The 17,551-nt window shown below is 31.7% G+C and overlaps 1 protein-coding gene across 3 annotated transcripts in view; it reads left to right on the forward strand.

Moving 5' to 3' along the window:
- Positions 1-17,551, forward strand: part of AP3B1 (adaptor related protein complex 3 subunit beta 1) — a 309,786-nt gene that overhangs the window by 144,229 nt on the left and 148,006 nt on the right. For all 3 annotated transcript variants that reach the window (XR_004233861.1, XM_003759422.4, XM_031966179.1), the window contains exons 12-14: positions 1,670-1,732; positions 3,859-3,991; positions 10,093-10,202. Coding sequence is in view for 2 of the 3 variants with exons in the window: in XM_003759422.4 (XP_003759470.1) it covers positions 1,670-1,732; positions 3,859-3,991; positions 10,093-10,202 (306 nt within the window). In the remaining variant the exon portion in view is untranslated. The remainder of the gene's footprint in view (positions 1-1,669; positions 1,733-3,858; positions 3,992-10,092; positions 10,203-17,551) is intronic.

Genomic DNA, 17,551 nt, shown 5'->3' on the forward strand with positions numbered 1-17,551 from the left:
GTTGGTTGGTCCATGATCAGGATTATCTTTTTTATTCTTTAAAATTGTATTTTTCTCACATGACTGGATTCCTCTTCCTTTTCTTTCCTGAGGGACAGTTGGGTATATGATCAGCATAATGTTTTCTTGAAAGTATCAAGACCTCAGTTTGAATCTTAACTTGTAACATTTCAGTAGTGTTGTGGTCATGGACATGTACCTTTATCTTTCTGAGCCTTAGTTTCCTAAATTTTAAAAATAGGTTTTTGTAATATATTAATTATCTTAGAGTTATAAAGCTTAAATAAACACTTTGAGAATGATAAAGTGCTATGTAAATGTCATCATTATAATTACTATTCTGGACAGGAACAGCCATCTTGGAAACAAAACAACAATTCTCTTTAGCTCAGGGCCAGATTTAGTTTTTTTCCTCAGAGATAAATTATTTGTGTTATTATCTCTGAATTTTAGTTAGTAGTTCCTATTTTCTTTTTTAGCTTTTCTTACCTTTTTTTTTTTTTTTTTACTGAGTAACTTTATTGACATTGAGTAAGTCTCTTTAGTGTGGTAGATCTAGTAGCAATTTAATTGTTTGATTTGGTAGCTTTCTATAGACTGTTATTGATCAAACCTTTTTTCCCCCTTTTTGAAATATAATTTAAGTATCTATTAAATGCCTTTCTACTGTGGATTCTAAATAGCATAGAAAATGCTTTCTATTGTGCATGGATTTAAAGGTGAAAATTATTCTTTTTTATTATAGTCAGTTATTTAATTTTATACTTTAACACCAAATAAAATGAGAATTTCCATATGCAAAGTTAGAACAAAAAGAGGTTTGCACATGAAATTATGAATCTTTGATTCCCTTTTTGGTATATAAATCAATTCAACATATAGCTTCTTGTCTTGCTTGTATTCTAGTCTTCCTTCTCATCTTTTCTATGCATTTAAAAATACATTAATGATCTTTTCCTTTCTTTTTGGGCAGTCAGCCCAGTCCCTAAACTTATCTTCTTCCTACCATCTTTGAAGAAAAAGAAAAAAATTCCTATATTGGATATGTGTAATCAATTAAAACAAGAAAATGAAAATTATTTTTAAAGATAATATTAATGAAATGTGGCAAAAAATATTCAGTAACACACATGAGGCTTAAATCATATAATGACTATAGAAATCTAATACTATTAAATTCTTATGGAAGTAAAATTGCTGTGAACTATTATTTTAATTCATATTTATAATTGAGTTTAACTTTGTTTTTCATTTAGACATCTTCATTTTCACTGAGAAGAGTCCTAAGATTTTAGAAAATACAGCAAATTTCTCCTTAATTTATTTAATTTAAAAACGTAATTTATGACTAGGCTTTGTCAGTAACTCAGAACCCCAAATATGAATACATGAAATGATAAGTTTAAAAGGGAAAAAAGTGAATATTGGGAAGATGACTAGGGCAACTAAACTGAGTAAAGGTCCAGGAACTGTCAGACAGACTGGATTCCTCAAATAATGATAAAATTGTAAATGTAGAACTGGTGTTATGAAAGAAGGGTTGACAAATCCCAAATTTAACAAGTTTCATTCTTGTATTAGTTGTAATTAACAAGTTTCATTCTTGTATTAGTTGTAAAAATCCTTTCCCAAAGTCATGACTTTAAATTGTTCATTTTTTTTTTAATAGCTTGAAATATTGACAAATTTGGCAAATGAAGCCAATATATCAACGCTCCTTCGAGAATTTCAGGTTTGTGTATAGAATCGTGTATTCTACTATTACTACTACTACTATTTCTTGATAAATCATAATGTTTAAAGCTTATGTTGTTTCAGTATTTTTGGCTTTGTAGATCTCATATGAAAAGTAAAATATAATTTGTTGCTTGATTTGATATCTAGAAAATGTAATATTTATTTTTGAGTGTCTGTCAGATTTTAAATATTTATATAAACAAAATGCAGATTGACAACTAGGCAATCATCAATTCCAGTTAAAAAAATTATGAACCAAGATGTAACATTTCAGAAAAGGGAATCGTAAAGTAATATCCTCACTATGGAGTTGTCTTCATTTAAAAAATTTGGCTATTGAGGGTGATTTGGAATAGGTGTGACTGGAAGATGTTGGTGCCCAAAAGTGTTATTTGGTTTTTTGCACCCTTAAAAATTGTCCAATTTATGGTTGTAGTCATTACATGCAAAGTTTGTTTTCTGAGATACACTGTTTCAGTCAACAATTCCATCGTAACCAAACAGAATCATTTCCTTCATCTGTTTGACCTTTTGGGATTTGTTTCTTAGAAGTCTGTAACTATGCAGAAGCAGATTTTTCATTGTTGCCTTTTGATGCTTGTCCTTGCAGTTCTTTCTTCATCTAGTATCTTCTTTTTGTAATTTTGTTTGCATCCTTTCTTTACTTTAGTTGAATGGTGTTACCATTAAATGTGAATTCCTTGAAGACACAGGACTATCTTTTACCACTTTTTGTATCCCAATTAGTATATGCCACTGTTTTTTCAATGCTTGTTGGCTGACTATTATGTCTTGCTTAAAAGCAAGTTGCTATCTTGCTATTTAATTTTCAGGATATTTTATTAGGTTTCTTTTGAAAGTTGATTCTATTTTTGTTACTTTGTCATGTATCTAATTAAATCAGGAGATATATTTGTATCCTTTTTGTTTATGGAGGCACACATATAGAACTATTGTATTGATTGTTGCTTTCACTTTTTGACTGACATTTAAAAAGTTTATAATACTTGATTTATTTCTTAAATCTACATTCATATCTTTCTCCCCTTTTTTTCTATTAAGCAGCATTGAAAAAAAAGTTTTCCTTTTTTTTTTTATAATACTTGTAACTGAAAGCAAAACATTTTATAGTAAAATAAAAATCTTATCATTTTGGAGCCCTTAAATTATTTGGAATTTTAAAGCAGAATATGTGTACCTTTTGGAATATTTAATAAATTTTATTTCACCAAAAGTGCATTCAAATTGAAATGATCTTAGATTCCTTCCTGTTATATTTGTAAGATGTTAATTTTAAAACTCCATATTAAATATTATTTGTGCAATGTATATATTCTTAAATTGCTTTCAAAATTTGATAAATACCTTTTTCTTAAAATGTAACTTTGACATTATATTGACAAAGTTTTTGCATATTTGTTATTTTCTATGATCATTGTCCTTTTTTTCTTTAGCTTTTATGTTTACTGTTTTTCCTGCTTGTCTGAAAATCTGAAAAAAGTTATTATGAAACAAGCTCTTAATGAAGATTAGATAGTGTTTTATGCTTCTTGTGAATTGATAGCACTGAAGATCATTATACTTCCCTTTCTATAATTTGAAAATAAAATATGTGTTATGAGGCTATATTATTTTCATTTTGCCTTTTCTACTTCATCTCAACCTCCCAATTCTTTGATTTGGTCTCCTGGAAAGAAAAAAAAAGACTCTTCTTTGAGGCAGGTAGGTCGGTTATTCATAGATTCACAGATGCTGCTGGTTAAATGGACTGAAACCTCCCTGAAGAGAGAGTTCTCATCAACTCCTTCAACCTTGCACTCAGACTAATTGCTGTCTTTGGGTGACTGCCCCCCACTATCTCTTGGGTAGTCAGAAACCACTGTGGCCACAGGTGACTGGAGCTAGCATAAAAACACATTCTTTAAATGAAAAACCCAAGTCATAGATAAGATATTAGTATAACTTCGTTGCTTTGGAAATTATGTATTTTTAGAATATATACTTATTTGATAAATGTTATAATTTTTATAAGACTACAATGTACAATTAATGGACAAATTTGTCTTGATTTTTCATTTAATAAGACTGACGTACAGTTAATGGATTTCCTGTTTTCCTTAGACCTATGTAAAAAGTCAAGATAAACAGTTTGCTGCAGCGACCATCCAGGCTATAGGCAGATGTGCAACCAACATCTCAGAAGTAACTGATACCTGCCTTAATGGCTTGGTATGTTTGCTGTCCAACAGAGATGGTAAGGCAGCTTCTTTTTTGTTTATAAGTACTTAATAATTTGAATCCCTTTGTAGGTAGATCTACAGGTAATAGATTATTAGAACTGTCATATATTGCATTTTTTCTTTTGAATCACTTGTAATGTAAGTAGTGTAGCAGAGCAGTTGCATCAAAGTACTATTTGAACCTTAAAGCACTTTTACCCTTTTAAAAAAATAATATTTAATTCACAAATGGTGGTAAACATAACATTACTGTCTACAAGTGATAATAGCAGTTTCTTTTATTGTTGTAGTTCTTTAAAATTTTAATCCCTTTGAGCTACCATATCATAAGAAATATTTTTTCCGTTCCATTCTGATAGATTGTAAATGTTGTATAATAATTGTTCACCTGCAGAGGGTGCTGAAAGCAGGCAAATACATTTTTTAAAAAAATGTAAAATTGATGAGATTAAAAATTATGTTCACTATTTTAAGTTAAACCCTTTAAAATTGGCTTGGTTTTTAAAGTGATTTTGCATTTAAATTAGATTAGAATTACACATTATTAGGTTGCAAAATTTAGATGGATATAAACAAAGCAAAAGTGTAAAAATATTGGCAACATAGATAGTTAAAAATCCATTCAAAAATTATCTATTCAGATTTTGATGATACATGCAGTTTTTGATATTTAGAGACATGAATAATAGACTACGGTTACTTTTAGAAAGGAAAGGAAAAAATTCCTAACTAAAGAAATTTTCATGATAATTTTCTTTGAGAAATTATTTTATTAATAGTATTTGTGTTTGAAATGATAAATTCTGCTTAGTGAAAATATTGTTCTGTGGGCAAAATGTAATAGAAATAATTTATGAAATTATGAATATTACAGATACTTTCATATGCACATGTACTTTTTATGTGTACTTATATATTCTAAATATAAAACCTGGAAATTTTAAAGATTAGCATATTTTTTTAATTTTTCTAAAGAGAAGATTGCCATGCAAATAATTTGGTATTGGAAATAGCCTTTCCCTAATAAAAGTTTTTATTCATATATGAAGTAATTTATTTTAAATATTCCAGTGCAAAAAAAAAAAAAAAAGAAATGAAATTTAATTTCAAAAGTGCTTTTATGGATGTTCTTTGATGTGAATAGAGATAAAATTGCCAACTTAGAGATATTCAACATAAGTTTAAAAAAAGCATAAAATTTACCTTTTCTAAATGGGATTAAGATTTTTTATTTTACTTTTCCATTTAGTAAAAATATTATTTACTTTGTTGTAGTTCACGCTTTAATTTCCTTAGCTCACATAATATTTTCATTTTAGACTTGTGATTGAACGTTTTAAACAACCCAAACTTTTTGGATTAATTCAAAAGTTATTATTTAAATTTATTTGACTAATTTTTAAAAATTAAATACTATTATTTTAAAGTTAAAAACTGTTTACCAAACTCAATTGTTTATATTGCCAGTAAATTTAATACTGATTGATTTCACAGTATGTAGATATAGATATAGATATAGATATAGATATAGATATAGATATAGAGACACACACAATTATATATTTATGTTTACACACAGACATTGTTGCTTTTTAGTGTTATTTGTATTTCCCTGTTTGCTTCTTAGAGATGTGACCACTGGTAATAGAATGTACATTTCTTAGGAAATATTTTTTTCATCTAAATATTGTCTTCATTTTGTTATTTTGAAGAATTTTGCCTTATCCTTTATGTGGAACCAAAATTTTAAGACTATCTAGTATTAGGTTTTGTCTTTCCATATTATTTACTATACATGATGTTATTTAAATCACAGGAAAATGAAACTAGATTGGTAAGTCAGGTCTATCAAACTGGTATATCAGAGGCCCTTGGAGTGCTCATATTCTTGTTTTGTAATTCATATTATACAGCTTCTATTTTAAAATTATCATTACTGTTTTGTAAATGCATAAAATTGAGTTATTTATATTTAATCTCAAAATTTTTTGTTAACTAGTAGTCCATTTTCTCATTCTTCTGCATCTGTATGGTATTATGATGCAGTTTCTAAGCATTATACATATTTCTATATCTTTAGTTAAATCTACAACTGAATTTACACCTACATCTGCATTGTTACATATATAAGAATTTAATCTCTTTTTAAGTTTAACCTATTTCCACAAGTTTTATTTTTAGTATGAGATGAGATTTTATCATTTCTATCTTTAATAGGAGGTGTTGCTTTTATTTTGCAAAATTAAATACTGACTTTGGGAAATTATCTAAGATATTAACAGTTATGAAATAAGACTTGTTACACTAGGTTTTCTTTAAAAAATTTAATTTAATGCTCAAAATTTATCTTGCCTTAATTTTGACCCTAGTATTTTAAAATTGTAATAGGATAAAAAGTGAACCTTTTCTAAGAGTTGTATCATGAATGCTAAAGTTCAAGTTCTGGAGAGGAAAGTCAAGAATAACAAAAGGGTCTAAGCTATATTATGGAAAAAAGATGATCACAGAAGGCTTTGAACTATTAGTGCTTTTTTGTTGCACAATTTTTGACTGGACTTGTCTTAACTGTATTTAATAAGGCACTTAATTTAGCAACTGTTGCTCTGTGTAATTTTTGTCTATTTCCAAAAAATAAATCTTTCATCAAAAATTGAAAAAATTTCACTATTAAGGTAATTGAGAAGAATATGATGCAAGATCTCAAAGTACTTCCAAAACCGTTTTGAGCAATGGTATCTTCTAGGAATTATGTAATACTTTTTGGTGTCATTCCTTTGACTTGAACAGTATTTTCCATATGAGTTTTAAAATTCCCATTCCTTTTTCATGACACTTCCTAGATATCTTAGAAATATTATTATTTCAAGAAATCTGTCTATGGATTTTTCCCAAGATTTTCTGGGCCTCCCTTCATCTCTACATGATACTTGAAGAATCATTGATTTGCCAATAAAAATAGTTGGCTGTAGATTCACAGATTATATTTTCTACAAATTATATTTTCCATATTAATAATTTTGTTCATTCTATAAATGTGAATTCCAGTAGTTACTGTGTATTAAGTGTAGTGCTATCTGACATCCCTGCCCTAAAGAAGTTTATAATCTTTTAAGAGATCTAAAATTCATTAGGTTCTTTAAGTTCTGAGAAACATCTTATATGCACAAGCAAATATGTGATAAACCAAAGTTCTCTGTAAATTCAAAGAAGAAAAAGTCAATGGTCCAAGAAGACTTCATGGAAGAAGTGGCATTTCAAATAGGCCTTCACAAGTTTGTAGCATAGGATACAGCATAATATGCAAGATGATTTTATCTACCCCCTTGAAACTATTTCTCCAGATAGTTTTATTTCTTACAAAATGCTTTTATATATAGTTTCTATATGAACATTTTCTAGAAAATTCTTTCCTTTTTGTAGGCCTTGTAACCTAGCCTACAAAAAATCTTTTTTGTTTCTCCACCATTTTCTTTACTTATAAAGAATCATTTCCTGGGGTATTTCCTTCCCTGCATGTCAGCTATATACTCCCTCATTCATTCAAATTCCCTTTCAGTTTCATAAAACATGAAGGTTTAGCTTTTTAATACTATGGAGTTGGTTCTTAGGCATGGATCTTTTTATTTAGTATATAATTTAGCATTATTGTCCTACGTGGCATATTATTGCAAATCTATCTCTCCTGTTGCATGTTCTAACTAATCACCTACATTCTGGAAACTTCTCTTTTCAGTGGTCAATTAAATAAAATTCTAAGATCATTGATTAACAATCAAAGGAAATCAAGTTTCGTAAGATTATATATTCCCTTTTGAAATGAGAGCCACAAGTATGTAGCCTGAAAGGTACATAGTATAGCAGCTTTAGGAGAAAAGGACCCAGGTTTATATTCCACTGTCCATGTAATTTTAGTCAAGTTTGTTGATCAGCAGCTCAGTTTCTCCATTTGTTAAGTGAGGAAATTCGCGCTGGTTGATTTTTTTTGGATCTTTTACAGCTTTAAACTTATGTTTCTTTGAGTATTTGTTGTTTTAGGGATAGAAATGAATTGTGTTGGGGGGGGGACACTTATGTGGACTTAATTTTATACCACAAAGGAAAATTCTTGGTTTGAAAGGAAAAGGGAGCATGCCATTTTGGACAGAGTTTATAATAGTAAAGAAGAGAATATTTAATGTAGTTTAACTTTAACGAAACAGATTTTTAAAAGTTAGGGAAAACATACTATGGTTCTGTGATCAAAGGTTCTAACAGAAATAAATGCTATTTAAGGAATGAAAGGTATCTGAAATGAAATTGTGCTATATAATTGTAGATGGTTTTTTATAAGAAAAAGTAGGGGGCAGCTAGTTGGCACAGTAGATAGAGCACCAGCCCTGAAGTCAGGGGGACCCTGAGTTCAAATCTGGCCTCAGACACGTAATACTTCCTAGCTCTGTGATCCTGGGTAAGTCACTTAACCCCAGTTGCCTCAGCAAAAAAAGAAAGAAAAACTAGGGAAATTATCACATATAATTACATGTAACAAAAAGCAAAGAAAAACAAATATCATTGATTATAGACTTAAGACTTTAAAAAAAATCCCAACTGGATTTAAGATAAAAACAAAACCAAACCAAAACAGTGGAATAGACTGGCCAATAAAATTTTATGATTCTAAAATTGTGGAAGTAGAGGATTAATAGGTATTTGGGAATTTTGTATATTCTTACATAGGGTCTGAGTTTGAACTAGGTGACTTTTAGATCTTTTAACTCTTAATACTAAAATTGTGTTGGTTTGCTATCAGCTGTATTGTAATTTGGCTTTTTGTTCCTTTTCCTTATAGCATGAATTTTAGTCCTGAAAAACAGTTTGCATCTGCATTTGCATCTGTTATTTTCAGCTTCAAGAACTGCATATTTCATTCAAGTGATTACTACCTGTTACAGAAAATAAGCACTGAAATGCATGATTTATAAGTCTTAGGACAGCTTGCCTATTTAAAATCCTCATTAAAATGTGCAGAAGAATGTATTACTGAACTAGCAGATAATCTGTATGTTTAAAAAAAAAAAGGAAGGAAAGCAAAATAAATACAAAACAGTGTCTTAATCTTTTAACAGAAACAGCTATATGATACATCATTATTAAAGTAAATTTATCATTTCCTATACATGTCATAGCCAAAGTTTCTACTCTTTTTGTTTAGTGGCTAAGGTAACATTGTAATGAGACATTGTCTAATTTTTAATTCGTGGTAATAAAAACAATGAAAATTTGAAACTGGGAGTGGCACATGGGTTTGGCACTCTGAAGGATTATCCTTTGACAGTGGCTACTGTCTTTGCTAGACTCTACCTTTGCTCTCATTTCTTCTCTTTACAGAAATGGAATGTTGGTGACTTAAGTGCTAAGATCTCAGAATTTCCTAATATGCTACTGAATCCCCTTAATCTCTAGAATTTTGAGGAAAAACATTTTGCTGAAAATCTATTAGGACATTTAGATTGTGTTTTTGTTGATTCATATGAAATGTGGAATATTCCTTGTCTGCTTTGTAAATCAGTGTGGCATAATAGAATACTAGACAGAGTTTGAAGACATGTTTTATTCCTCCCTATCCTCCTTTTGTAATTCTGGAGCTTTGGATAAGATTCTTACCTTCACTCAGAATAAGGCACTTAATCCATACAGTAGCGAAGAAGGGTGGAAAATGTTGAGATTTCCTTACCAAGCAGAGTTGTGAGCATTAAATAAGACAATGTAGGTGAAAGTTTTTGAAAACTGTGAAGTATTATATAAAGGTGAGGAAACTGTAACATGAGGAATTCTGGAGTACTTTGGTATAGGTAGTTTACATTATGAACAAGCATAAAGTTTTCAACATAGAGGAATTCCTGCTGCCATAGTATTTACCTCCACCAAACTGTATTGCAAACCATCTGTAATTTATTTTAGTGACTCGCTCAGTCATACAATTTCATAATTGTTGGTGAGATATGGACCTTGTTCTTCCTGATATGAAGAGCAGAATTATCCTCTGTAACACATTGCTTCTTGATTTATAAGCATATGTTATATTAACTTAAACATGCAATAATTAAAAAAAATTTTTTTTTTTTGTATTCATCAGAAATAGTAGTTGCGGAAAGTGTGGTGGTCATTAAGAAATTACTACAAATGCAACCAGCACAGCATGGTGAGATTATCAAACATATGGCCAAGCTCTTGGACAGTATTACTGTGAGTAAATATAACTTTATATATGTTTTCAAAGTAGAAAAGCTTCTCTTTTTTGAGAAGCATGAAATAATGATTTGACAACTACAAGAAATGAAGATACATAAAAGTCAACAGTATTCTCTTCCAGTAGCCAGGAAGTTGAAATTTATTACCTTCATTGCCAGTGTTATCAAACTATCTTTAACTGAAAGCTATGGATACCACAGCAAATATGACTCCTGAGTTAGGGGCTGCTTCATCTTTGGGATAACTGTAAAGATTTCTTTGCTGATTATCACTAATGATTTCATTAGAAGACAAACTGGAGATACTAATAGGAAAACTCAAATTGTCATTGAATATATCCTTATGGATAATAGTGGCCCAAAAGCTGTTGTATTGTAATGATATTGATAACCATTCTTAAGTGTTACCTTCCAACATGAAGGACATGATAAAGGATAATAATGACTATTAGCTACATTGGAATTTACACTTGGTAAAAACTGTGCTTGGTCATCCAAATCTGATTCCTAATAGTTCATGAGTTTGAATTCTGACTCCCAAGGATTTTTGTGATTAATGGTTTCTAAGAGGCTATCTCTGACATTTATATCATTATTGCAACAGTAAAATAACAATATCAAGTCTGGTTTATTTTCTTTTTTCCTAAAAAAAAAAGATAAGAGACACAATTTTTTTCCTATATAGCTATATATAAATTCTTGTAAAATAAACATCCTTATTGAAGCCTGAAATTTTTTTTTTGTTTGCTACAGTTTAGCAGGCCTTTCCTATTAGTATTGCAAAATTGAATTAGTAGCAGTAGTACTCAAAAGTGGTGTTTTAGTATGCATCATGTTTATAACTTTTATTAGCATGTTTCTTATGCTGTCATGTACTATATTATAAGCACCATTTCTTGTATTTTGCCTTATTTTTTGTATTGCAGAAAAATCATTATAATATCCTTGGCATGCCTTGTAGAAGTAACATTATTTAAATATAGTGTACTATCTATATTCTAGTTTAACTTGCTCTACAAATTTAGCTGATTTTTGTCTTTGTGAATAAGTATATGAAGATATATAGAAAAAAGACTTTCTTTGAACTTACAGTACTTATTTGGTTCTAAGTTATAGGTTAGTGATTATACTAAAAAAGGAACTGAACTTCATAAAAGAGATGACATTAGCTTTGTCTTATAAATAGTATTCAAAATGTTTGTTGTTTTAAAAAACTCAATATTTTGTTTCAGTAGCTGAAATTTGATTTAAGAAAAAAAAATAACTTATGAAAGTTGGATATAATTGATATGAAAACAATGCCTTCCAACTGATTCCTGAGTAAATTCTAAGCTCCTTAGTTTGATAGTAAGGGCCCTCCACCTTCTTCTAGTAAATTAGTCTATTTAGAGGGTACCAATATCTCTTTCTCATAGAACTAATTGAATTGAGGCCACTCATTTCAACATTTGAAATCAGAATTGTTTCTGAGAATTCTAGGAATATAAAAATGAGGAGACAAGATGAGTTTCTCCTATATTTTTTAATTTCTACATTTGGTGGCAAAGATTTCTTTAAGTGATTATGTAGAAAATAAGCATTCACATTAGGTATTGTATAGTTGTTGTCTTTTGTTCTCAAAGAGGACCAAAATGATGTCATGTCCAAGTCAAGTACGTTAAGAGTTAAGCTATGGTATGTCCAACTGCAGCAGATCAGACCAGTACAGTTTTGGAATGCTCTGTCACAGGTTGGGCACAAACATTTGGAGTGGATTCTCCAAATAATGTGCATCTTCAATTCTGCTTTGCTCATAGAATATAACACCTTCTCTAATGGTGCAGGCCATGTTGGGCAGTCCTGTGCCACTTCCTTCCATTTTGTATAATCAATTCCACAGTTCTTGAGAGAACTTGAGAATGTCCTTTTGTCTCTTTTTCTGACTGCTTGTGAGCACTTGCCCATTGTGAGTTCTCCACAAAATAATCTTTTTGATAAATATATGCCACACCATCAGAGCTACTCTCTCTGTGGTAGAGTTGAATGCTTGGAAGTTTACTCTGAGAAAGGACCTCAGTTTCTGGTATTCTATCCTGCCAGGTGATCTTTACAACTTTCCTAAGTTATTTCAATTGGAAGCAATTCAGTGTCCTGACATGGTTCTGATATACTGTCTGGGTTTCACAGGCATCCAACAGTGCCTTGGTCAGCACAGTGGCTCCGTAGACCATCAGTTTGGTAATCAGTTTAATCCCTCTTCTCTTCCACACTTTCCTTTGGAGCCTCCCAAATACTGAGCTAGCTCTAGCAGTGTGTCAACCTCATCAATGTGTACATCCCTGGAAAGTATACTACCAAAGTAAACAAACTTATCCCCAACATTCAAAACTTCTTCATTTTCTGTAACTGATGATTCCACATATAGATGGTGTGATGCTGCCTGATAGAGCACTTGCGTTTTCTTGGTGTTAATTGTTAGGCCAAAATTAGCACAAGCAGCAGAGAATTGATCCATACTTTGATGCATCTCAGCTTCAAAGGCTGCATTGAATGTATAAGTAGCTGCAAACAAACAAACAAACAAAAATTTGTGCATCAATACTCCCTCTACTTTAGTCTTGGTTTGTGACCTTTTCAAGTTGAAGAATTTAGCATTGATATGATAGCTGACTTTGATGCCATGTTTGTCCTCATTGAAGGCATTTGACAGTATGGCTAAAAACATTTTGGTAAAAAGCATGGGAGGCAAGCACACAGCCTTGTTTTATTCCATTGATTATTGGGAAGACATGAGAGCATTGTCCCTTATCCAAAATCTGGGCAACAATGCCTTCATAAAATTGACATTCAATCCTGATGAACTTCTCTGGGCAACCATATTTCGATATAATTTTCCATAAGCCCTCACAACTGACAGTATTAAAAGCCTTGGTCAAATCATTGAACATTATATAAAAACTCTGTTCTACTTTTGAAATTTTTTTCTGGAGTTAGCAGGTAGCAAACACCATATCGACCTCAACCTTTTCTGAAACCACACTGACTCTTAGTATGTCAATGACCATCTTCCAGGTACCAGGCTTAATCAATCTATTAAGGAAAATTCTTGCAAGAATTTTGCCAGCAATAACTAAGAGAAAGACTTCCCTGTTGATTGTCACATTTGTCACATTCCCTTTACCTTTCTAGAAATGGACAAAGGAGGTATCCTTGAACTCTTGGGGATTAGCCCCTCTTGCTGTAGTGACCTGGAAAAATTTCAGTCAATTTCTGTATGAACAGTAGCCCCCACACCCACCCCTAACTTTTTAAATCTCAGCTGGAATAGAATCAGCACTAGATGCCATTCAAAACCTCTTTGGTTGGAATTTCAGCCTGAGATCAGTGGCTTCAGCATTGAATCTTAATGATCTGTTGAGAACACTGTGGAAGTATTCACCATATCTCTCCAGGATTATGTCCTTATCACTGATGAATGTGGCTCCATCAGCCCTGAGTAGTTCAGATGTACCATAATTTTTGGTCCATAAATAGCTTTTAGGCCATCATAAAGATGCTTTGGATTGTTACCATCAGCATAAAACTAAGTTTCACCTGTCCATGTACTGAGCCAGAAATCCTTCATGTCTCTCTTAAGCTTCAGTTGTATTTTACTTTTGAAGAATTAATGGCTACCTTCATGGATATGAATGAATTGTCCTGTTGGTAAACACTGTGGAGTTCTCGTTTTTCATTTAGCAGTTTCTGAATTTCCCCATCATTTTCATCAGAGCTGTCTTGGTGTTTGGCAGTGTTCTGAACCATATGAGCAAATGCAGAGCTGTACACCAAGTCTTTGAAAGCTGCTTACTACTTTATTGTTTCACTGTTGCCAATTGTGCACTGGCTCAACTTTCCTTCCAATTTAGTAACAAATTATTCTCACTCAAGAGAAGTGCTCTAATTTGTTGACATTAATTATTCTGGTAGTCATTTTACATCGGGACTACCATTTTTGCCTTTATTGTTCTCATATCCTTTCTGTCTCTTCTCCTTACAATCCAACAGTTTTATTAAATGCTAATAGTTGCTGTGAGAATGTACCCACTAAGTTTTATTGTGTTTGAGTAAATGGAAGACAGTGTAGATTATGAGATGTACAAATGTTAAGTAATAAGTTACCATTGCTTTTGCTTTTTCCAACTTCATTCCTCCTAAGGACTCCCTGCCATGTTGTCTCAGTCTCTAGCATTAGCCTCACCCAGCAATATAGACTTGTTCTCTTGGCACATTGATGATAAGATTCTCCAGGTTTTCATAGAATTTTTCTTTCACCTCATCAGAGTGGCATTTTCCTCCAAGTGGCAATCACATTGTCATGAGTCACTCCTTTTGGAAGGCATACAAGCTCATTGACTAGATTAGTTTTGATTGCAAAAACTATACAAGCTTCATGTCACTCCCTTCACTGCAGCCATTTTAGAAAAATATATATCCATTTGCCAGCCTTTGTTTCACTCAGGGCTACTGATCTCTCTCTTAACAAGAACTGTTTATCTTTCAGACCGCCTGGTTTTTGTGTTTATTAGTATGTACACATTCTATGTACTGATGATGTGTGGAATCAATATTTCAGAAGGTTTTATACATTTTTTGGCATTTTAACCATAGGATGGGATCCCTGCCTGCTGTGGTAATTATGTATCTAGCTTTAGAGTATTTTTTTCTAGCCCCTTCATCACAGAAGTAGGTGAGCAGTGTGATCCTTAAATGCTTTCTCAGACGCCCAGAGGACTACTGAAGTCCACTGCTGGTTCCATTGAGAAGATGACCCTATAACACGGGCCATCCCTGTGCAGGGTTGTGACTATAGCTCCTAGTGTATCTGTACCTGCTGTGTTGAAGTTGCCTATCACCACAGGATCTAAACTGGCAAAATGGTATGTCTACCTTACTCTTTCTTCCAGCGTCATCCCTATCCACTGCTAGGACTGACTGAATTAGGTGGACCAAGTGGACACCAAAGTGGACAAGTCTTTAAAAGGCTTGGTGGCCTTCTCAGTAGAGATAGTCTTCCCTGAACATCCTGTACAATTCTCACTTAAGGAGGTAAAAAGAAAAATACATACAAGATCCATGTGTATAAATGAAAATCAAATATTGTTTTGTATAGATGTGTAAGGCTTTAGGAAGGCTGCAGTCAAGAGCTAAGACTATAGTCCTCCAAATCTGCAAAGATATTGAGGTGGTGATCTCTTAAGACAATTTCCCTGGGGAAAAAAATCCCATCTTTGACATGAATAGGGATATTAAAGAACAAAATTTAAGTTTCTGATTTAACTCCTAATTCTCTTGAACCAGTTTCTAGGGTCTAAAGCTTACTAAAAGTTTGTTGAATATGTTAACATAACTTGGGTCCTTTTGTTGAGTTCAGTATATGTTTAAGGGTCTTACTGTTATGAAGTGAGCCATGAAGCAGTTGCCCATAGTTAAAAGTCCCAATACACTGGGGTCCAAACTACTTTTCCCTGCCTTATTTTTATTACTTTTCTGTTTGCTCCACATTATCAGTGGTTTTTAAAGTAGAGGGTACAAAGTAATCTCTGGGATATGAGAAAAAAGTGTCAGGTGAGCTATACTCAGTTGACTCATATGTCCATGTGATACAATATGTGTAATGTATCAGCATTGTAGGGTACACAGGGAATATTGAAGAAAGAACTGAAGTTCCACAATACATGGGGATTGACAGAGGTGATCTCATTTATTTGCATTGCATAACAATGTTTTTAGTTTATGTATGTCAAAGTAAGTAGGTTTATTATTTTATTTAGTTTTTTAACAAAACCAGTACTTACAAAGTAAAAAAAATAACTTGGAGAAATTTCCCTTGAACAAACAGCAGATTGAAGATAATACTAATGGCAGAGCTGAACTTTATCTTGCTTGTGACATGAGCTCATTGTCAGGTATATTACTGGCTAAAAATAATTACCATTTAATCGAATTTGACAAGAAGTTGGCCAAAAAGATTTGGAATTGTCAAGAAGATTAGTTGAAATGCAGGTTTACATCCACTGTTGTTAATAGTGCACTTCACCCTGTGTTTGTTGTACCTTAGGATGTTAGATAATTAATAAGACATTTAGAAACTAAGCTTTTGTTGCAAGAAACGTTGTAAATGTGCTGTTTGTTATAAATATCTACTCAGTTGACATTGAAACAGAATTTTTTTAACCTGTTTAAACATCTGCTGAACAGAGTTTTAGAATCCATAGTTTAAGAATGTAAAAGTCTCTTTTACATTCTTTTTTTACATTCAGAATGTAAAATACCTTTTGATTTGTTTGGAAAAAAAACTGACATCAATTGTGGATATTTTACTAGCCAAATTTCAACAAAAACTTCTGACTTGTTGGGAATAAAAAAAGTGAATATCATGATCTAGTAAGAACAAATAATAAAGCATTTACATTTGGTTCTATGTATTTTTGTGAGATCTTTTCTCATTTATGACATTTGTTAAAACCAAGTATTTAAGGAAACGGAATTTAAAACTAGATTTTTGAACAGTATAGCCAAAGTATTAAATCAGGTTTTTAAAAGAAACATTACTTTGTGTTCAAGCCATTAATTTTAGTAAGAACAACAATGTTTGTAATGTAAAAATTATTTAATTCATCATCCTATTCTTTTAAAACTTTTTTGTGTTTTTATATTTCATATGGTACAGCAATACATTCGTATGAATTATAAATAAATATGGATATTTTGGAATATATTCAAATTTTACCGATAGGCACACATGATAGAGAATATTTGAAGACCACAGTTCTAATGCCTGAATATCTCCTATTATTTTCTCATTCTTTTCTCCCTTTGCTTCTCAGCTTATGCTTCCACCTGGAAAAACAAAAATAGGCAAAATAACTGCCTTCAATGTGCTAGTATATTGCCTAGAAAACCTGATTGCCCTGAATTCCTTTTAGCACTCTCTTAAAAATTGTAGGCTTTCAGAATACTAATAATATAAACAAAGTGAACAATCAGAAAAATGGCAGAGCTGAATTTTATCATAAGCCCCTTGTCAGCCACATTACTGGGTAAAAATAATCACCATTTAATCAAATTTGACAAGTTTTCAGAATTGGAAAGCACCGCAGAAGTTACATACTTATCAATTGTCTCTTATCAGGAACCTTCTCTATTACCTTCCTTAGAAAAGAAATTTTTCCTTTTGTGTCATGTTTACCCCACAATCTTCAAATTTTTCATCCTAGATCTAGCCTCTAGGGCTATATCTAATCTCATTTCTATGATAGCCCTTTAAATAGGTAGCAGTATTTTGCCCAACTCCTATCTTCCTTTTACCTTTCTTTTCTCCAA

This window comes from Sarcophilus harrisii, chromosome 1, assembly GCF_902635505.1.
Source record: "Sarcophilus harrisii chromosome 1, mSarHar1.11, whole genome shotgun sequence".
Lineage (NCBI taxonomy): Eukaryota > Metazoa > Chordata > Mammalia > Dasyuromorphia > Dasyuridae > Sarcophilus > Sarcophilus harrisii.